Source organism: Xenopus laevis, chromosome 4L (assembly GCF_017654675.1).
Source record: "Xenopus laevis strain J_2021 chromosome 4L, Xenopus_laevis_v10.1, whole genome shotgun sequence".
NCBI lineage: Eukaryota > Metazoa > Chordata > Amphibia > Anura > Pipidae > Xenopus > Xenopus laevis.
In genome coordinates this window covers 138,223,987-138,246,364 of record NC_054377.1, presented here as the reverse complement: position 1 = coordinate 138,246,364, position 22,378 = coordinate 138,223,987, and the positions used below count along the sequence as shown (strand labels likewise).

Here is a 22,378-nt window from a genome sequence, read left to right as displayed (position 1 = left end):
ATTTATATAGACCTTTCTAATAAAGCTTACTTACTTTTAGCATTTCCTTCTCCTTTAAAGCGCATTAAAATAAAAACTCTCCCATTGCACTCCACCAACATAATTCACCGCCTGGGAGATACATGCTTTATAGTCCATGGTCACTATTTTTATTAGAGCTTTTTTTGTGATCTTTTTGTCAGATACAAGATATCCAGGGAATTGCTGAAGATGCCAAGGTCCAAACGGAAGCCACTCTGGCCAACGCCAAAGAATCCAAGCACCGTATAGAGGATTCGACAGAGAAGCTGAGGGAATTCATTAAGAAGATTAAAGATTTTCTAACTGGTGAGAGGCACCTTGTGCTGGTGTATCTAAGCTGAGAATTGAAACACCCTCCAAAAAAGGGGCACATTATTAATTATCCTGATCTCATATTTTCACCCCTTTTATCAGTGACTACAAGTGAAGGGAGGCACCATAGTGCAATAACAAGCCCTTGTGGGATACAGTTATTTGCATTTGAGTACCCATCTTATAATATTCTAGATCAGTGATCCATGTTGCTCACCAACCCTAGGATGTTGCTCCCGGTGCCCTCAAAGCAGGTGCTAAGAGCCTCCTTTAGGCTACCAGTCCACATAGGGGCTACCAAATAGCCAACAGGACTTATTTGGCATCCATGGAACTATTTTCATGGTTGTGTTGCTTCCCAACTCTTTCTACATTTGTGGCTCACAAGTAAAAAAAGGTTGGGGATCCCTAGTTTAGATTGAAGCACAGCAATTGGTTTTGATGGTTTGTGTGTGATTCTTTTCTGTAGAAGAGGGTGCTGATCCAGAAAGCATTGAGTTAGTGGCTCGACAAGTCTTGAACATCTCTCTGCCCGCCAGCCCTGGTGACATTACTGCACTGGTCAATGAGATCAAAGAAAGTATCGGAAATCTCAGCTGCACCGATGAGCTTCTGAGCAACACCTCTGAAATCTTGGCCACCGCCAGGAACCTGCAAAAACAGGCTGAGGAGGCACAGTAAGTTGCACCATACGTTTATGAAAGGTCCATTCTATTGTCCATGGGTGTCATTGTTACTAGTTAGTTAAATTCAGGGTGATAGAGTGGAGTGTCCCCAGCTGTTTCCTTTACATACACATTCCAGATGTGACCACACAGAATATTTCAGGCCAGTGTCGTCCCAGGGAACAGAAGCACAAACGGCTAATTATTCTTTTTCAGAAAAGAAGTTCTCCAATGTCTCCCAGAAGGGAGGGGGGACACTTAGGGTTACAGAAGGTTTGTGGTTGAAATGAGAAGCTGTCACGCTAGGCAGGCAAGAGTATGTATATGTCTGAGTGAGGAATAAACAGCTTTGGCATCAGTTACTCCCTGACAGTCAATGTATATATGTATATAATACACAAAAGCCATGAATATCTTGTAAATTATATCCTTATAAACAGTGAGTTCTGATGTCATCAGTTATAAACGGTGAGTTCTGATGTCATTTCTGTCACATGACTCCCTAAAACTTGTGTATTATAATAAATAAAGTAACCCCAGTTGCAAAATATGAGGATATTAGAAGTTACCTTGGAGTTCCATGACCTGGACCAGGCCTTCGGCCTCGTGTTTTTATATGTGTCAGGGAGCTGGGATGCTCCCACCAGGGAGGAGGTCAGGATCTAGGAGGAAGCCCTCAGAGGGATCAAAAGTCGCGGTGTCCAAAGGGTTAATCAAAAGGATAGTCAGAGTCCAGGCAAGGGTTCAAGGGCTGGCAGAATAATCAGCAAAATCCAAAGTCCAGGCAAGGGATCAGGAACAATCAGGAATAAGAACAGTCTTAAATAGTTCACAGGAAACCCAGGATACACACCAGGAAGGTATACTATACTTGGGCACCATTCTGGCGTCTTGGCTGTGCTTTTATTTTCAAATTTGGCGCCATAGTGACGTCATTGGCGTCTTTACGCCGACGTCGATGCGCAGTCTCTCCTGCCCGCGCTGACGTCATTGCGCCGGCGCCGCTACCCACGTGGCGGCCATGGGCGCTGTGATTTTGGGAGCGATGCCGGCAGAGAGAGACACGCCGCCCGGAGCTCCTAGGACTGCTACGGGCGGCGATCGTGACAATATGGTCATGAAACTCCTCGGTAACTTATAATATCCTTATATTTTACAAGAGGGGGTACTTTATTCACTATATATATATATGTATACATTTATATATTTATTGCATTCGTTGTGTGTGCAGCGCTGACCAACAGAACTACCACTATCTCATTTACTAGATAAGCTTCTTATAAATAGCTAGAAGTAGAAATCTGGGGAGGACATTGGTTTCATCATGACCGTCAGGAACATTTTTAATTTTTTTTTTTTAAATGATACATTTTCAAACTCAACACTTGATTGGTCAGAATGTTTTGGCCTGTTTGGTGTAGTTAAAGCCATTCTTATTGGGTGGTAGTAATCAGTGCTGATCAGTAGTTTGAACAAAGCCCTGTCCAAATCTTTGCACCCCAATGAGTATCATGTTCATAGGTGGAGGGAGATTAGTGAAATTGGGGAGAATAGTTAAAGAAACTTTTTGCACAGATTGCTTCATACCACCCAATGGGTCAGTTTAGTGTATATTACATCCCAGAAGATATGGCAGGATAAATACAGCTGAATTTTTATATATAATGCTCCCAGAACACATATCTAGAAAGTGCAGAAATACAGAAAGTCTCCATTTTATCCAAATAATCCAAATAATCCAAATTTTTTAAAAATATTGGATCCGCTATCCGGAAACCTGTTATCCAGAAAGCTCCAAATTACGGAACGGCCTTCTCCCACAGACTCCATTTTATCCAAATTATCCAAATTTATAAAAATGATTTCCTTTTTCTCTGTAATAATAAAACAGTAGCTTGTACTTGATCCCAACTAAGATATAATTAATCCTTATTGGAAGCAAAACCAGCCTATTGGGTTTATTTAATGTCTAATGATTTTCCAGTAGACTTAAAGTATGAAGATCTAAATTACAGAAAGATCCGTTATCTGGAAAACCCCAGGTCACAAACATTCTGGATCACAGGTCCCACAGGTATGGGATGGGTTATCCGGAAATCCATTATCCAGAAAGCTCCGAATTACAGAAAGGACTTTTCCCATAAACTCCATTTTATCCAAATAATCCAACTTTTAAAATATGATTTCCTTTTTCTCTGTAATAATAAAACAGTATCTTGTACTTGATCCCAACTAAGATATAATTAATCCTTATTGGAAACAAAACCAGCTTATTGGGTTTATTTAATGTTTATATGATTTTCTAGTAGACTTAAAGTATGAAGCTCCAGAGTACGGAAAAACCCCTTATCAAGAAAACCCCAGATCCAGAGAATTCTGGATAACAGGTCCCATACCTCTACTAATGTTAATCTAAATTACAGACAGATCCCTTATCTGGAAAACCCCAGGTCCCAAACATTCTGGATAACAGGTGCCATACCTGTATAATATCCTAGAACACATGGCAAGATCAATGCTGTATGTTATGTATGATACCTTCATTCTGTTTGTGGTAGAGAAAGTCATTGATGTTGGTTTGGGGAGACGTATCCAAGTCTTCATTTAAATCCCCCATGATCCGATGCTTGGAAATAATTGGCCGGTGCTTATTGTGTGCCTGGTATAGAGCTGATTAACAAGAACATTGAGTAGCTTACACTGAAGAGTTGCCATTAGAGACTTTATTTTTAAGGTTTATTTGTAAGAAAATTACTTATTGTTTGGTCCCTTGACTTGTTTTTATTCTGTATATACAGGGCTAAGGCAGAGTCCGTGAGTGCAAATATATCCGATGCCCTAGCGCTGCTCCAGGAGGCTGAGGCCAAAGCAAAATCTGCAGAGAAGGCGTTAAAAAAGGCCAAGCAAAGCATTCAAGATCTGAAAAACAAAGTGGAACAGGTGAGGGGAAGGGGAAACAACACCGTAAGATGTTCCTTAACATGATAGAAATGAAACTCCATGTTCTTGTAGGAGGCTGGGGAAACATGGGGCTTGTTTTTAACACTGGGCAAATTAGCACCTGGGCAGTAACCCATAGTAACCAATCAATTATTAGCATTTTTCGACCAACGGCAGGAAGAACTACGAAAGCCAACATCTGGTTATTATGGTGACTACCAAATTTGCACTGTGTTTATGGAGCTTTAGTCACAATTAATCAAGTTCTTGGTACAGGATTTAGATAAACCTAATATTTTTTGCAGGAGCATTTATCTATTTTAAAGGTTTTCTTTAAAGGTGAACCACCCCTATTTAAAATATTTGATGCAGTAGTCAGAGCACAGGGGTTTTAGAGAGACTCTCGTTCCCACTTACTCCCCTCTGTCTTGTCTGTTCTTCCTGACAAACAGGCTTCTCGTGGGATGAGTAGAACATATTATATGATGCTCATCATTAGGGATGGGCCAATCTGACCCGTTTAGGGAATTTTCAGCCGAACGGGTCAGATTCGCTCATCCCTAGTTACATTGTATAATATGTTCTACCCATCCTATTCACCAAAATGCAAGTCTATGGACGACAACATTTTTTTGACGAGTGACACGTTTTCATGGGTGAACATGGTAAATGAATGGGATGGGTAGAATATATATTGAATATGCAAATTCCAGGGGAAGAGAGTAAATCTAAACACATCCCATGATCCATATGCACAGTTTAAGGGGCAGATTTATCAAGGGCCAAAGTGAAAATTAGAATCTCGAATGTGAATTTCAAATTTGAATTGCGAATTTTGAAATTCAAATTTTTGAGGGTTTTTTTTGTGAAATTCCTGCTAGAGAATAGTTAAAATTCGAGTTTTTAAAAATTTGAATTAGATTTTCGAAATGCATCATGTACCCCTTTAAGATATCAAATTCGACTATTTGCCACCTTAAAGGGATACTGTCATGGGAAAAGATGTTTTTTTCAAAATGCATCCAAATGCTGCTTAAGCAGAATTCTGCACTGAAATTCATTTTTCAAAAGAGCAAACAGATTTTGTTATATTCAATTTTAAAATCTGACTAATGCTAGACATATTGTTAATTTCCCAGCTGCCTCCAGTAATGTGACTTGTGCTCTGATAAACTTCAATCATTCTTTACTGCTGTACTGCAAGTTGGAGTGATATCATCCCCCTCCCCCCCCTCCAGCACCCTCACAACAGAACAATGGGAAGGTAATGAGATAGCAGCTCCCTAACACAAGATAACAGCTGCCTGGTAGATCTAAGAACAGGTCTCAATAGTAAAATCCAAGTCCCACTGAGACAGCCTGCCAGAAAGTAATTCCATCCTAAAGTGCAGGTACAAGTCACATGACTGGGGCAGCTGGGAAACTGACAAAATGTCTAGCCCCATGTCAGATTTCAAAACTGAATATAAAAAAATCTGTTTGCTCTTTTGAGAAATGGATTTCAGTGCAGAATTCTGCTGGAGCATCACTGTTAACTGATGCGTTTTGGAAAAAACACGTTTTTCAATGACAGCATCCCTTTAAACCTGCCGAATTGCTGTTTTAGCCTATGGGGGACGTCCTGGTATCAATTTGGAGTTGTTTGCAGCCTTTCTGAAAATCGAGGTTTTTTTGTTGAAAAAAAATCAAATCGAATTCAAGTTTGCGGGTCGATCCCATTCACCCGAGTTCAATTTTTTAATAAATTCCAGTTGGTCAAATTTTGGACAAATTACGAGTTTAAAAAAACTCTCATGAACTCTAAATTCGACCCTTGATAAATCTGCCCTTAAATATCAAAGCTCAGTAGCATGAGATCTCATACTGTATGTAGGGGTATGTAATCCTTTGAGAAACCTGCAATTTTTACTCTGTCCTATACGGTTTTTAGTCTAATATTTTCATTTTCTTGAAAACTTTCCAAGGTTGGCACTTTCACTTTAAGACAATACAACCCTTTCTGTCGAGATAATATACATACACTTATCTCTCTGGCTGGAATCTTGTAGATGACAATCCTAAAAGAGTAATTTCCTCCCTTTCTTTATTCTTCTTGTTTCCATGGAAACTCAGCTTTACCCTCCCAATGAGACCTGCTAATTGTGACCTCTAAACCACATATAGAAATGCGGTTGGAGGAGAAGTATACAGGGCTTGGGAAGGGATCCAGCTTATTCATATGAGTCTGGGAAAACCTAGAGAAAGGGGATATTACTGCAGGGAAACAAAGGGTTTGTGGTGGGCCGGCATTTGTAGATGAGAGAATATGAATATGGTGGGAGGATGCTGGGCGTTGTAGTTCTACAGATATGGGGATTCCCTAACTGTATTGTACTGCTGTACATTGCTTATTAAAATCACATTTTAAGCTTCACTCTTCTGGATCTTACACTAAACACAGAAATATCTCTGCTGGGACAGTTGTATACTTGACATTGTAGTAGTAGTGAACTAGGTCAGATCAAATTCTATATTAAATAAGAAATGTTTGCCAGTATTTTTCTTATTTCTGTAATCCGGGCATTGTTATTAGCAGCACAAGTCAACTCAATACACCAGCTAAGGGGTAACTACCCAGACACACCACTGTTATATATACAGAATGCTTTAGTAGACCAACATTATGATATAACTCTTCTTTAACAACACTTACCGTTGTATCAGATGGTGCCTCCAAATCCATCTGATAACTAAACACAGTGATATTGTAAAATCTGATATGATAAGAAAGGACATGCTAGTCTTGTGGCAAGTCTTCATTGTGGCTGTTAATATGCCTCTGCTGGACAAACTTGAATAAGAGACTGGAATATGAATAGGAGAGGCCTGAATAGAGAGATGAATAATAAAAAGTAGCAATAACAATCAATGTGTAGCCTAAAGGTCCCCATAGACGCGACGATTCTTCTTGCCGAACGACCGATTTTAGGGAAGCCCGACCAATCCTTCGAAATTATCGTGCGGTTAGTGGTATTCGAACGATCGTACATCTTACGATTTTTCGGCCGACATCTGTCGGGAAATTGATCGGCCAGGTCAAAAAATCTTTGTCGGTCCCAGTGCAATCTCTCTATGTTTGCAGGGCCAAGCAGGCAGCTCCCTTTTGTTTTCCTGGTAAATTGGTCTTTTTAGTTGATGGTAGATTCGTACGATCGTACGATCGTTCTGAGAAGATCGTGGTCTCACGATCAGGATCTGATCTTTTAAAAATCTCAACATCTATGGCCAGCTTTACAGGGCTGTCCTGCTTTCTCTTGGCCACTCTTTTGCTCCTCTCATCATGATCTTCCACCGCTTCTGCCATTGTCTCCTCACTTGCACACTTTCAAATTTTCCAAAGCAGCTCCATTTCTATGTAGATAACGTCTACTTTCTGTTATATTTTGGTCCTTGAAGCCCATAAAGCCCATCTATCCAATATACCTCACAGGGTGCCTGGGGCCGCATACCAAGACCTGCAACACTAAACCCAATCAAGTGTTATATCAAGTGTTATTTCTGTTGAGCTGAGACTGAACTGCACATTTATCCAGAATTGATGTGTTTAATGGCCTGTGCTTGTTCTTGAATTGCTAACAGACCATGAAGAACCTGACGGAAGTTGAGCGGACAGAGATGGACATTATGGAACGAATTGGAAACCTCTCTGAGAAAGCTGAAGACCTACTGGATAAGACTGAGTCCAACAGGCAAATTGCCAGCAGAGCAAAGGAAAGAGCCAACTTGGTCCTGACCTCCACTGGAGAGCTGAGGAAGGTAAGGACTGTGTGCACAAGGTTCAAGTAGGTTTTTAAGGTTCTAAGATACATTGTCATGAAATCACTGATTCTCTTTTACTAGTAAAGACCAAAGGGTGGAGTACTGACAGTAAAATTTTAGTTGTTTTTTTATTATAAAATCCGAATTTTTAGTGAAAAAAAAACATGAATTTTTCGTGATTTATCATACCCCGAGGATGGAAAAAGTCAGAATCCGAAAATCCTCCATCTCGGACCTGCCGAGGTTGTATATACCTCAATGGGAAAAGTCCCGGAGATATCCTGATCTGCGCTGGGTTTTGTGCAAAAAAAAACAAGATTTTGTGGTTTTTCAGGCAGAAAATCTGAAAAATTTGTAAGATTCGAAGTTTTGTATGATTTTCCAAATTTTTTCAAGTTTTATCCCTCACTGGAATTTTTCAGGAAAATCTGTTTATAAATAAGGGAAAATAACCCGTGCAGGTTTTGATAAATAACCCCCAAGTGTTTATAGTACTAGTACTATTTGTTAGTATTTTAATGTGCCTCTTTGACTGCTGGGGTCATATTTTTGAGGAGAGAGAGAGAGAGAGAGAGAGAGAGAGAGAGAGAGAGAGAGAGAGCCAATCACAATTAAAAAAAAGAGATAATCGCCAACAAAAACCTCAAGCGCTTCTGTGTATATCGAGAAGGTGCATTTTCGACATTCATGTGATTGTATTTATTTTTTGTTTGTTAACAGTAGCATTTATAAAAATGAATGAAATAATGTGATTTTCAATCTAGAAATCTAAAAAATCACCTCTAGTGAGTCTAACTTCACCTCCTAGGGTTGCCACCATTGCAGATAATGTTAGGAGCCTGGGAGTAGGGATTAGTGATCTTAAATGCTGGATAGGGTGGCGGAACAGTTACAACTTCAACTTCGAATGCCATATACCAAAAGGACAAATCTTTTTCCAATGCATAGAAAGCTTTAAAAATTATTTTGGCATTTTTAGGGCAAGTCAAAGATTTCGGTCTAGTAGTTTTTTCTGTTTTCAACGTTTTTTTAAAATTTTTCTGGGGATGCAAAAACTCGCAAGAGATGTGTTTTACAGAAAAACGTCTGTACACCAAAAACCAGTGTTCCTCAATCTTTCCAATATTAGAAAAGAGGCACATATCATTTTCTGCTGGTTATCACCCTTCATAGTTTCTTTTGAACCCTAGCTTGTACCTTCTTTTTTTTCCTTCAGAATAAATGGCATAGGGTGATACCCTGTAGAAAATTCCTTTTGCCTTCTCCCATTCTGTGGACTAAATAGGAAAACTGTAGGCACTTGTTATGAACAGGGGCGATCCTGGGCATTTTACCACCTGAGGCGGCCTTCCTTTTGCTGCCCCCCACCCCTCACCATGGCACTCACCTTTTCAGCACCAGAGGGGGTCGGGTGGTCCATGTGGTGCCAGAGGGGGTCGGGGGTGGTCCATGTTGCTACTGCAGAGAGCGCAATTGTGCTCTCTGCACTAGAAGATCCGAATTACTGGGTTGAAAAGTGGAAATTCTGTTCTTAGTTACCAGGAGCGGCATTTTTGCCGCCCCTGGCAACCAGGGGGGTGATGCTGCCTGAGGTGAGTGTCTCAACTTGCCTCATTGGTGGAGCGCCCCTGGTTATCAAGAGCTTTTCTTTGCAAATATTTTACACTAGAATCGCCCCTCATATAGTTATACAGTACAAAGCTTATTCTGTTCTTCTCTTGCCCGCAGGAAATGGATGACGTTAACGAGAAGTTCGAGAATCTGAAAGGAAAGGTTGACGGTTTCAAGAACTCCTCAGGCACCGCCATTGAGAGAATAGAAAAGCTTAAGAATGAAGCCCAGGCACTATACAATAAAACGATAGAAGCCAAGGACAACCTAATAAGTGAGTGAGCACTAAATGACAAGTCCACCAAGTGTGTTTATTTTTGTAGGTTTATTCCAGCAGACTGAGCTGGTTGAGACATACAGAAGATCCCTGATCAGTATTTTATTAGCAGCACTCGGGCCCCTGAGGTTGTTGCTCTCTGTGTAGAGTGCTGGATGACAAATCTGGTGCTCAATGTAGAGTGTATGATCAAGAGACTTGTGAATTAGGAGCAGGTAGGGGATGGGTGACGGGATGCCTACATGTCTCCCCCCTGTCCTTTTGTATTGAGTGTGCCTAATGCAAACACATTCCACCAGTGTCGGACAGGGACACCAGGGGCCCACCTTAAAACCTTAGACCAGGGGCCCACCAAAGAACCATAGACCAGGGGCCCACTCTCAGTACTATTATTATTCTTCTCCTTACTCAACCTCTATTCTCCTAGTCTCTATTCTTTACATACTGTGATCTATTATTCCTTCTATTTAGCCTCTTTGTTCTCAAAGAAATAGGAAATAGCCATGAAATAGGCCAAATGTTTAGCAGCTCAAGGGCCCCGACACCTGGGCCCACCGGGAGTTTTCCTGGTGTCCCGGTGGGCCAGTCCAACACTGTATTCCACAGTGAGCAAAAAATGCCCAATTGGCTTCTTTTTTTGCACTTTGCACACTGGGGAGGGCATTGTAGATGAGCCCTATTATGTTTGAATTCCAAACAAGAGAACACTAGAGTTAATGAGTAAGTTAATGAGTAAGTTCTAAAGTTCTAACGGAATTGATGTCATTTTCTCTCTGTCATGTCATTGCAGAACTTGAAAAAGAATTCGAGGCCAACGAAGTCAACATGACAGAGAAAAGCCTTCTGATCCAGGAACTGGAGGGTCAGGCAATGAAACTGATAAACGACATTCGAGAGAAGTCAAATATATATTCTACCTGCTAATCCCGCAGCCCAGCCTTTTTCTGCTGATCACGAGGAAGACTATGTAGCCATTGTGTATTAATACAAATAAAAAGCGATTTGGAAAAGTGTTCTTCAGCTCTAGGTTCATTAAAGGGCCACTCTATCTTTTTATCAATTCTATCATACTGTTTGTCTAATGGAAACCCTGAGAAGTGACAATATAATTAGTGTTCTTCCATGTCTTCCAAAAGTAGACACAGTTATAGCAGCAAAGGGAGGACCAGCTTCAACCTTGGTTTGTAAATGAGACGTTGGACAGGCAGGTGTCTCCATATAGTGTATCTGACCAGGGCCAAAATATTGGGTTAACCTTATTTTTTTAGCTTGGGTTGACCTTACCAAGCAAGAGCAATATTACATGTAATGTTTAAGCTTTAAAGAAGACTCCATTGTCTGTCCAGAACCTTCCTTATCTTCTGCCTCAGCCTTCCAGCAGGTCTGATGTCAATCGGGTCATAAATAGCCAAAACACATCTTAATGCAAAACTAGAACCCTATCATGGATAACCCCCCCCACGCATAAGAAAAGCCTGTACAGGGAAATACCATAAAATAATGCAGGATAGACTTGTTATTAAGCAGAAATCAGCATGCGATATTAGGGTATAGTTACCCTTTAAGTCACAATATCATGCCTAAAAATGTGCAGATACTATAGGGGGTTGGTATATAAAATGTAATAAATATACAATGATTTTTAATGGAAACGTCAATATTCCTATTCTTCCTAATGAGAGTGGCCATGCTACTGACTATAGGTGGTACAACAGAACCAATTCTGCAACTCTGTCAGACAGCAGATAATATGTCCAAGCTGCTGATGCACCATCATACCTCCCAACTGTCCCGTTTTTAGAGGGACTTTCGACAGCTCAACCCGCAGTCCCTTGTTTGTAGTGGAAAGTCTCGATTTTCTCTGCACTGAACAGCCGAAAAAAGAAACAAAGTTTCTAACGTAATTGGCTTTTGGCAGAGAGCCCAGAACAGCCACAGCTGCAGATAAGAACAATTTCCAGATAAGCAATAAGTAATTGTAACAATATAAGATAACAGGTCCCTTGGGAAAAGTTACTCACAGCTTAAAGGGCAATTCACCTTCATTAGCAAAACTGTAATAACTAAAAAAAACACAGAAATATGTTCAAACTTACATAACCTGCTACATTTTGTAAAGTGAACATGGTAATTAGGGGTGTGGTCACAAAAATGAGCATGGTCAAAAAATATTCGGCTCGCTGCATGCGCCAACTTTTTTGCCCCTCTTTTTATTTCCAAAATGTGGGGAGGTATGCACCATGTTGGCCAGTTCATGGGGAAGGGAAGAGGAGCTTACGACTACAGCCTATGACTAAAACGCGTCAGGCATGAGTAGTTTATACCAATAAAGATTTCTATTTTTACTCGACATTCGTCTGATCCCTGTGTGACCTTTTGAGTGCCCTGCTCCAACATTTTTGCTTCCTTATACACGGTTTGTCCGCTCCCCTGAGCTGAGGACCTGGGGCAGGAGCACCTGGGCCACCTACTCAATTTGATGAGTTATTCTACTGGTTAAGTTCTTGCTTTAACATATGTGTTTGTCTTGCAAGAGGAGCTTACAGGCATAATGAATGGGACAGTTAAATGCAGATATTCATGGCTAGTATGGCTAGTAGAGTTGCCGCCTTTTCTGGAAAAAAATACCGGCCTTCCTATATTCTTGCCTTTTTTTCTGATAAATAACATTGGCATCAAGCATCTTTTTTACCGGCCAGGCCGGTAATTTACCGGCCAGGTGGCAACCCTAATGGCTAGTCATGCAATGTCTGTTAGTTCAGCCTGCAGGCCAGTCAGTTGGACACCATGGAAGGCTGGCCAGGGTATGGACTATTTTAACATAATAAGTGCTGGGAGATGCCAAGTGCAAGGCAGCCATGTACTTACTCCTTGGCAGGCGGTAAGTGCCTGTGCCCACTGCTGCTCTTTAACTTGCGCAAACGCAATACACAAACAGTAACAGCTGCAGTAAAAAGAAATCACATTATTAGATTTATATAATAATAGTGTCCAACAGAGGGCGCTCTAGGGCTACTATGAGACCACAGCATATTACACACCAAGAACTGCTAATGTACAGACAGAATTTAGTGTTTTTATCACAGAAATTCAAATGTTGTGTAGTCTGCAACTGCTTCAGAGCACAGCCAGTTTACTACTCATCAATAATCTGGTTGAAGCCCAAAGGGTTCACTTCCTAAGGGGCAGATTTATTAAGGTTCGAATTGAAAATTAGGATTTTTTTTATGGTCTTAACTGTGAAATTCAACTAGTGAATTATCCAAAATCTAATTGAATTTTTTAAAAAAATTCAAATTTGATTTTCGAGATTTATCAAAGTCTGGCCCTTTAAGAATTTGAATTCGAATATTCGCCATCTAAAACCTGACGAATCCATGTATAAGTCAATGGGAGAGGTCCAGTGACCAATTTGGAGATGTTATTAGCCTTCCTGACATTTGAGGTTTTTTTGGAGAAAAAAAAATCAAATTGAGTTTGGTCGAATTCGATTCGATTTTTCGGGTTGGTTAAATTCCTCTGAGTTTAAGATATTCAATTTTTTTTAAACAAAGAACCCCCCAAACGAATTTAATAGAGTTTAGAAAAACTCGCATGAATTCGAAAATTCGACCCTTGATAAATCTGCCTCTATGTGATGAGCAGGGTGCACAAAAAAAAGTGCAAAAAGTTTTCTAAGCACTGGCACCCTGCCTTCTCAGAGACTTAGGTTCCCCTCCATGAATACAGTGGTGCCTCCGTTCGGCAGCATGGTACTATTGGCTGTGCACTTTTTGCACCCATTAGTGCTTTAGCATTTGCTTCTGGGGTCACAGTAACCCAAAATAACATGGAAATTATATAATTACTTTCACAACATTTCCATTACTGCACCAACACCTTTGTGACCCCTCTGAAACATTGCATTTCATTGCAGCCCCACCTGCTCTTCATTTCAGGCAACTGGATGCCGTCTCACTATATTTTCTGCCGACCATGGGCAGTTAGTTGAAATGAACAGCAGGTGGCGCCGTTGTTTCAAATAAATTATATTAGCGATTTAAAAATTGCTCATATCTTGAAAACTAGAAAGGAAAACAAAAATAGTACATTTAAATTACAGAAGTGCTGAGCAAGTTTATATTCATTTGTTTCAGTTTCCATTTACTAAAACAAGTGAGAGTAAATGACAGAGTGGGACAGGGATAGGGTTTGCTTGAATGAAGAGCAGGAGCTGAAATATCAATTACTAATCTAATTGCTGTTATGGGGTAAACAGGAGACTGATGAGGGCAAATCAAGACCTGTGGGTCATGCTATACCCACCAGACAAGTAGTTATCACACTCATTCCCTGCTCATTACTGTAAGTATAGAAGTAGATTCCATTACCAATAAGAGACCAAACACTCCGCGCTGTTATGTGGCCCCCCTGTGGCACTGGACTGGGCCCCTCTGGTTCTGAAAAAGGTGAATCTAAAGGTTAGCTGATGGCTAAGGGTTTGCTTGGCCTTTAAATTTAACTATTACATATAAACTGAATAAAATTGAGTATAACTATGAGTATAAAATGGCATTGAGGACAATGAGAAAAAAACTGACAGTTTGACTATTTACTCCAATGATATCTGTTTTCTTTGCATTTAACAAGTGTTGAACTACAACTCTCAGCACCCCACTGATGACTAAAAGCTGTTGGGATGTGATGGGACTACAAGTGCAACCTATGGACCCCCCTGATTTAAATAGAATGCAGCCCCAGATTTCCTTCACTGCTCCTTTCAATCAGGTGGGCGTTCTACTGTTTCTGAGCTACAACTCCCAGTATCCTATAGACTATTGTTGATGACTATATAGAAATTCTGGGAGTTCCAACCTCTTGAGAGCTGAAGAAGGCGCAACAGCCCTTAATTACGAAAGTATTTTCGAGGGCCCTATTGTCTGGGGGCCCCTCTTCTATAGCCCCACCTCTGACCCTGGCACCGATAATATTTGCCTAAAGCGAGTCGGGTGCTTTGCAGAAAAGCCCTGTCTGACTGTTTGAACATTTCATCTTTTTATGAGGGTAATTTTAGCAGCGTCTGTTTTTACACTTGTTCTCCCATTCCTGTCGCATTCTCCACCTTTTCTTTTGAGTGGGGGGGGGGTAGACCCTATTTATATAAGAAGGCACCAAAGGACACAATAATCTGCCCTGGCCTGCTCTCCGTATCAAATTAGCCTGCTATCAATTCCTAGGGTTTACTAAGTATTATGTATGGTATTTCTAAAGTCCTCCAACACAAATACTTTGCTATGCTGATGGTGAAACCTCCTTTCCTCCAGCCTCAGTGGACACCCCTGTGTCCCTTGCACAGCCCCCCTAAGGGATCTCTCGTCTTATACCGTCTCAATTATACATAATTCATTTGCTTGCCCAACTGTAGGTCCTACCTCTGATACCCCTTTATAAAAACTTCTCTGCACTGTTGGTTCTGACTTATAAAACAAAGTAGCAGAAGCCAGCTTATCAACAGACCTGGAGGGAAAACTACCTTCTGTGGCACTCGGAACTAGAGAACAAAAGGGCATAATGTTGCTTTCAATAGCAATTACATTCACAAATAACTTCTAATGACTGGAGAGAGTCACTTAGAAGGACAGTTTGTGTTGTGGGTGTAGTTCCCCTTTAATGTAATGGATGTAGCTATAATGTCAACAGAGCAGTGTGAGTGAGTGTGTAACAGGAGTGTATGATTCCCACCCTTACATTGGCCGGTGTCACAAGGTGCCAGAGACAGTCGGGGCTTTCTGTCGCTTTGTGTTGCCAGTTGTCTGGCTCCTGACTGCCAGTTACACTTCAGAGCTTGGCTCCCCCCTCACTACTGCTCTTTCCCCCTCACTGGAAATAACTTCAGAGGAGGCTCACATGCAACTGCTGCTGGAAGAGCTGACAGCTCGGAGGTGGATGGAGTTTGGAGGAAGCCTCTTTGAAAGGTAGGGGTGCAGTACGGAGGGGACACACAATATGGGGGTTACCGGACACTTTTAAGTTCTTATATCTGTCTGTCAGGCTCATGAAGCACAGCAGGAAAGTGCTGGAACCCAGAGCAGTGATTCTTAGTCAAGACTCAACTTGCCGAAATACAACTCCCAGCATCCCCTGCAAGCTGTAGGCTCTGACTGCTGCTGCTTCGGGGACCTGCTGGAATTACATTCTCCTTCCCTGCAAGTCTAGTACTAGAGACCTAAACCACAGCAAGGGGTTAAAGTTGTTGAAGACGGAGGTGGCTTTTGTATTTCAGATGTAGAACATATTTAGCTCCTCTATAAATAGTTATTGGGGGGAGACGTATTATGACATCACAATCCAACATAAATCAAAGGGAAGGCACTGGTCGGACAGGTCCAGAAATGACTGATAATCCCTGTAGTGTTTGCTATGGAGGATACAGTTATATGTCTCGCTAAAATATATAATGAGATAAAATTACTCTCCTCTGTTAGCAGCGCCGTATTCCTTTCACTCTGTTTGAGGCGTGACATCACGGTGATGTCATATGTAGGGATGCACCGAACCCACTATTTTGCATTCGGCTGAACCCCCCGAATCCTTTGTGAAAGATTCCGCCGAATACTGAACCAAATCCTAATTTGCATATTGGGAGGGGGAAACTTTTTTTACTTTCTTGTTTTGTGACAAAAAGTCACGTGATTCCCTCCCTGCCCCCAATTTGCATATGCAAATTAGTATTCGAATCCTGCTGAAAAAGGCCAAATCCTGGCTGAATCCCGAACCAAATCCTGGATTGGGTGCATCCCTAGTCGTATGTACTCAGATAAGCAAAAGTCTTCTTTGGTGGAGCATTTCTGTTCATTTCCTAAACTGCCAGCAATGATTTCAAGGGGTGGTTCGCCGTTCCCTTAATGTTTAGTATGTTATAGCTAAATCTAAGCCAATTTTCAATTGGCCTTCATTTTTTTATTTTTTATAGTTTTAGAATTATTTACAGCTTTCCAGCTTTAAAATGGGGGTCACTGACCCCATCTAAAAATCGAATGCTCTGTAAGGCTACAAATGTATTGTTATTGCTACTTTTTATTACTCATCTTTCTATTTTTTCCTCTCCTTTTCGTATTCCAGTCTCTTATTCAAATCAATGCATGGTTGCTAGGGTAATTTGGACCCTAGCAACCAGACTGCAATCTGGAGAGCTGCTGAATAAAAAGCTAAATCACTCAAAAAACACAAATAATAAAAAATGAAAACGAACTGCAAATTGTCTCTGAATATCACTCACTACATTATACTAAGGGGCATATTTATTAAGCTGTGAGGGATAATACACCACCCATTGCCAGGCTTTTAGCCATTAAAAATGGCTAAAAAAGTTTTTTCTTAGAGTGACTTGCGTCGGAAGCAATGTAAAATAATGGCGGCATATCTAGCGGTTGCATGGCATAAAATTACGCACATCTCGATAAATTGTTTATTTTACATAGTTTTTTTAGTGAATTTCATTTTACACATCATAGTAAATATGCCCCTACAATTGAATTTAAAGGGGAACAACCCCTTTAAGGGCAGGACAGAAAAAGCATCCGCTGTTGGCTCTCAGCATCACAGGGGCCCACATTCAGATAAAAGCACAAAGAACATTATGTGGGCAGCAGAGACATGCAGCCCGCGGCCCTCCTGCTGTTGTTGAACTGGAAGGTGAGAGAAGCCGCTGCAGAGCCCCCAGGTTGATCATCCCGGATTCAGTCAATTTTTCTCCAATGTTGGTCCCAGGGGCCCCTCCAGAGATGACTAATAACAAGTGGTTAAACAAATGCATGGATGGAAAAAATAAACATTCACTTTTTTTTTATTTTACTTGCAGGGACCTTTAATCACAACCACTTGCAAGAGAATTTTCTAATTGAAATTAGTGGTTTCCTGAAGAACCCGCCACGTTAATCAGCAAGTGCGTCACGGTGAGGGGATGGCGCCGTCCTTGTGGCCATTTGGCCTTGTGATAACTGGTAGGTTCATTTCTTTTTATTTAATCCCTTCATCCTTGTCTTGCTGTTGTATACGATGTATAATAGGGGCTTGCAGCTGATTCAAACTGGCTAACACTTACAGACTGTGCGGCTCATTCTACAGCCCTGGGCAAATTATCCTCAGTATAATAAAACACACTCAGTGTCAGACTGGCCCACCGGGATACCAGGAAAAGTCCCGGTGGGCCCAGGTGTCAGTGGGCCCTCCTGCTGCTAAAAATTTGGCCTATTTCATGGCCATTTCCTATTTCTATGGGAAAAAGAGGCTAATCACATGGAATAATCAATTATAGTATGTAAAGAAAAGATACTAGGAGAATAGAGGTTAAGTGAGGAGAGGAAGAAAACTAGTACTAAGAGTGGGCCCTGGTCTAAAGGTGGCCATACACGGGCCGATAAAAGCTGCCGACAGACCGCGTCGGCAGCTTATTGGCCCGTGTATGGGGGCCCCCGACGGGCTTCCCCGATCGAGATCTGGCCGAAAGTCGGCCAGATCTCGATCGGATGGGGTTAAAAATCCCGTCGGATCGTGGCTGCATCTGTTCGTTGATGCGGTCCCGCGATCCGACCGCCCGTTTGGCGAACGCTAGGATCCGATCGTTGGGCCCTAGGGCCCACGATCGGATCAGCCCGATATTGCCCACCTCAAGGTGGGCATATCGGAGGGAGATCCGCTCGTTTGGCGACATCTATCCGTGTATGGCCACCTTAAGACTAATTGGTGGGCCCCTGGCCAAAGGTTTTTTGGTGGGCCCATGGTGTCCCAGTCTGACACTGAACACACTGACCAATCAGAGGGTGTTTTTTTATTATTCTACTTGTATTATACTAATCAAAGGCAACTGCTGATTGGTTGGGGCAAATGTGTCCATTGTTAGTAAATTAGCTAGTGTGAAATGTAGTAGTAAGTGTATGAAGGTTATACAGGGATGGGACCTGTTATCCAGAATGTTCAGGACCTGGGGTTTCCCAGATAACCGATCTTTCTGTAATTTGGATGTTCATACCTTAAATCTACTAGAAAATCGTGTAAACATTAAATAAACCCAATAGGCTGGTTTTGCTTTCAATAAGGATTAATTATATCTTAGTTGGGATCAAGTACAAGCTACTGTTTTTATTATTACAGAGAAAACGGAAATCATTTTTTAAAATTTGGATTATTTGGATAAAATGGAGTCTACGGGAGATGGCCTTTCCATAATTTGGAGCTTTCTGGATAACAGGTTTCCAGATAACAGATCCCATCCCTGTCGTGAGATTAATGGAGCTAATTTCCTAATGTCGGTGCTAAATTAGAACTGCTATGTCTACAAACCAGTCAGACGTTTGCACTGTAACTTGCACTGTAAAGCTGATTGTTGATTGGTTGCTTAAGGTTAAACAGAGACTAATCTTGAAAAAAGATTAATCTGCATCAAGTTTAAAATTAGATGGATGGGGGAATAATAAGGGCTGATAGAGGTTTATTTAATATTTATATGAAGGGAGGCCCTGGGAATAGTTCTCTTACAGATCAGTGGAATAACAAGGCAACCAGAGACTTGTCAGTTTTGGGCTTGGATCATCATCCTCATCCTGAAGTTGAACAACTGGGTTTGGGAGGAAGGGATCAACTCTTGTCACTTGTAGTGATCCGCTAATGCCTCACCCACCTCCAAAAAGAGACACTGACAGATCACAATGTCCATCTGGACAGACTCCTTGGGATCCGATTGGACTGCAGAACAATCTGTCTAAATATCCCTGCCCCCAAAGAGTCCATGAGTCAAAGAATACGGCTGAAATCGGCCAAACTACCCACTATATCTGCAATACCTGTCTATTTCTTATGGACACAGCCAAACAGCAGGTGGGCTGCACTGTCTTATTTAATGGTTTCAGAGTGAAGAACATGAATAGAGAAGAGACAGGTGCCTCAGGGTCACCACACGGACTTGTTGTCTTGGCTTTGAAGGAAGAATTGAAACCATCTGATTTCCTAGGACTTCTAGGGTGGGAGGGTTTCAATACCAAAAGGCACTTAATGGGAGCCCCTGGTAATGCAGTTATTCTGAGGCCCCGAAATTATGTAATCCAGGGATGTCCTTGTCTGATGAAGGGAGGCTGGGAGTTATAATGTAACAACAATAACTCCAAAAAGAATCACTGTATACCTCAAAAAATATATTTTTGAGGGGGAAAAAACATAAAATAATACAGTGTAGTATTCTTATTTAGTTTGCCACCAAACAAGCATCACTTAACTCAGTGCACCCCAATAGTTGCCTTTTATTACGGTGATTGGTGAAAGTGAGAAATAACACATCAAACGTTGTGATTAGATCTGAGTGTCGGTGATGAGAGAGAATAGAGTATAAGACTATAATCCGCGGAGGTTCTGGTGGTCTATTATACTCACAAATAACAGGAGGATAACGGCATGTATCAAGTATGGATATTCCACCGCTAATTCTAACACTTCCTTTCTCCTTGATGGGAAACAAAAAGTGTAGAAGCGTTTACTATTTTTTAGTGACCGGCGAATTTGCGAAGTTCGCTTCGCTGAAAAATGTGCGAATTTCGCAATAAATTTGCGAAACGGCAAAAAATTCACGAAACGGTCTCATTTTTGACGCCGGTGTCCGTTTTTTTACACTGGTGTCCGTTTTGTGGCGAAAATGCGGCGGCGTCCAAAAAACGGATGCCGGCATCTCGTTTTTGATGCCGGCATCCGGAAAATGCGCCGGCGTCCAAAAAAAATGGACAAATTTTTGCGGCCGTTTCGTGAATTTATTTGCCGGCGGCGAATCGCCCATCACTACTATCTTTAAATAAATAAGTAGAATTACACTCACAAACTAATTGTCACAAATCCGCATTTAAAATCGCCATAAAATCAAAAGGGCAGCTTTGCAGTGGTTATAAGTCTCTCTTGCGTCTCTCCAGCATCTCTCAAAGTCCATGGCGCATGTCTCTGCTCCCCAGCAGTACGCTTACGCACCTCCTCGTCACTTGACGCATTTCGCCGTTAAGGCTTCTTCTTAAAGCGGTCGGTTTTGGATTATACAGCGGATTATTATATTTTTGAGGTATACAACGATTCATTTTGGAATTATCGTTTTTTGGAGGTGAAAGAGAGCCTGCCAAATTTCTGGACTGGGGTCACACCGTGTTTAAGATTCACCTTTTGTAAAAACATTTTAATTTAACAGCAGCCAGAGGGATGCACACAGATCCCTGTATGTATGTGCTAACACATTTAACAGCTGTAAAATATCTTCCTCCAAGGTCCCCACTATGATTTTGGGGGGCTGAGGGCAGATGCCCTCTCTGATACACCCTTACACCCCCTACTGCCTGCCTGTACTATAGCTCTGCCCAGAATAACTTGGCACCCCCCAGTGGAATCTGGCAGAAGAAGAGCCACACCAGCCTGGGCTTGGCAGGAAGACTATGAAAGAAAAACACATGAGCTTTCACTTTCTGGGCAATGGATAAAACAGCGCAGGAAGCCGACATTTCTCTTTCCTGAAATAAAAACCCTGGAGGCAGGAAGAGCCTTTGTGATTTGTACAATCTCTTTCCCATGAAAAAGCTCCAAAACAAAAACACATCGTTAATCAGACACTAATCCGCCCTCGCTGCTGCCCCAGAGCTTCTGATTGTGCCCCGGCAATTCAGGGCTTTCCTTGGAGGGGATTGTGCCACAGGCTTCTTCCTCATCTGGGAATTTAACTTTATACAAATGGAGGACCCTCTGCTCATTAAACTATATGATAATGTGCTGTGATAGCCTTTGCATCTGTCATTTTCATTATGTGTCTAAATTCCCATGAAAACCAGACTCTGGTATCATTAGTGCTGGGTTGAATTTCCCATGCTTTCTCAGATATGCCAAATGGACAACTGATGCTTTACTTTCCTGTTCTTAGGAATAGAGGAATCCCTTCCAGATATAGGGAGGGACCTCATTTACAACCATGAAGGCAATGAGGCTGGTTCCCATGGAGGGGTTTGGAAAAGTGGCAAGGGGCTCAGCCTTAAAGTCAGTTAGAATGAGATTTGGGCACATTTGCTCAGATAAAAGTCCAGCTTAGGGATAGTTGGGTGATATTTGGGAAAACATCTTTGGTGTCCAAGATATTCTTCAAACTATGGCTGAATGGCTGCTACACACCTATATCTGTGACTTCCATCAAGGCATTTCAATTGACCACTGGCTTGTGGATATACCACTAATAATGCAGCAGAACGATGGGCGAATAAATTTGCCCGAATTCACAGTGAATTTCCACGTTTCGCCACCGCGAATAAATTTGCAAAAATGTTGCCTGCAAAAAATCGTCCATTGACTTTAATGCATTAAATGCATTTGGCCAAAATAGGTGCGCGTATAACAATTGTTGCGGGGTCGAAATTACAGCATATAAAGCAAGGGAAGGGTTTAAACAGCCTCTTGGATTCCTTGGGAACTTGGGATAGTCAGGTCCCAGGACACTCCAAGCTGGGGAAGAGCCAGTGGTTTTAGGATTTGCAAGTACAAGGTTTGGTCCTCAGTAAATTGCTGGATAGTTCGGGTTAGGCATCTGAGCAGCTTTAAGCTCCACCAGTTACTTGCTATTCATCCCTAAAGGGGCTGTTCACCTTCAAACAACTTGCTGTTTTCAGATAGATCACCAGAAACAATGACTTTTTCCAATGACTTTCTATTTTCTATGTGTGATTGTTTTTCTAATATTGAAGTGTAAAGTGTCCTTTTTCACCTTTTA

The 22,378-nt window shown here is 41.5% G+C and overlaps 2 protein-coding genes across 4 annotated transcripts in view; both read left to right on the top strand.

The window, feature by feature from the left end:
• The window catches only part of XB5969698.L (provisional ortholog of laminin subunit beta 4 L homeolog), an 88,413-nt gene extending 77,776 nt beyond the window's left edge, over positions 1-10,637 (top strand). For both annotated transcript variants that reach the window (XM_018259108.2, XM_018259107.2), the window contains exons 30-35: positions 183-327; positions 803-1,010; positions 3,797-3,938; positions 7,557-7,733; positions 9,465-9,621; positions 10,415-10,637. In XM_018259108.2, coding sequence (XP_018114597.1) covers positions 183-327; positions 803-1,010; positions 3,797-3,938; positions 7,557-7,733; positions 9,465-9,621; positions 10,415-10,548 — 963 coding nt within the window. In that variant the 3' untranslated portion in view covers positions 10,549-10,637. The remainder of the gene's footprint in view (positions 1-182; positions 328-802; positions 1,011-3,796; positions 3,939-7,556; positions 7,734-9,464; positions 9,622-10,414) is intronic.
• Positions 10,638-15,356: 4,719 nt separating this feature from the next.
• lamb2.L (laminin subunit beta 2 L homeolog) overlaps positions 15,357-22,378 on the top strand; it is an 88,334-nt gene continuing 81,312 nt past the window's right edge. The window contains exons 1-2 of one of the 2 annotated variants that reach the window (XM_041589374.1): positions 15,357-15,578; positions 17,465-17,606. In XM_041589374.1, coding sequence (XP_041445308.1) covers positions 17,567-17,606 — 40 coding nt within the window. In that variant the 5' untranslated portion in view covers positions 15,357-15,578; positions 17,465-17,566. 2 annotated transcript variants of the gene reach the window in all.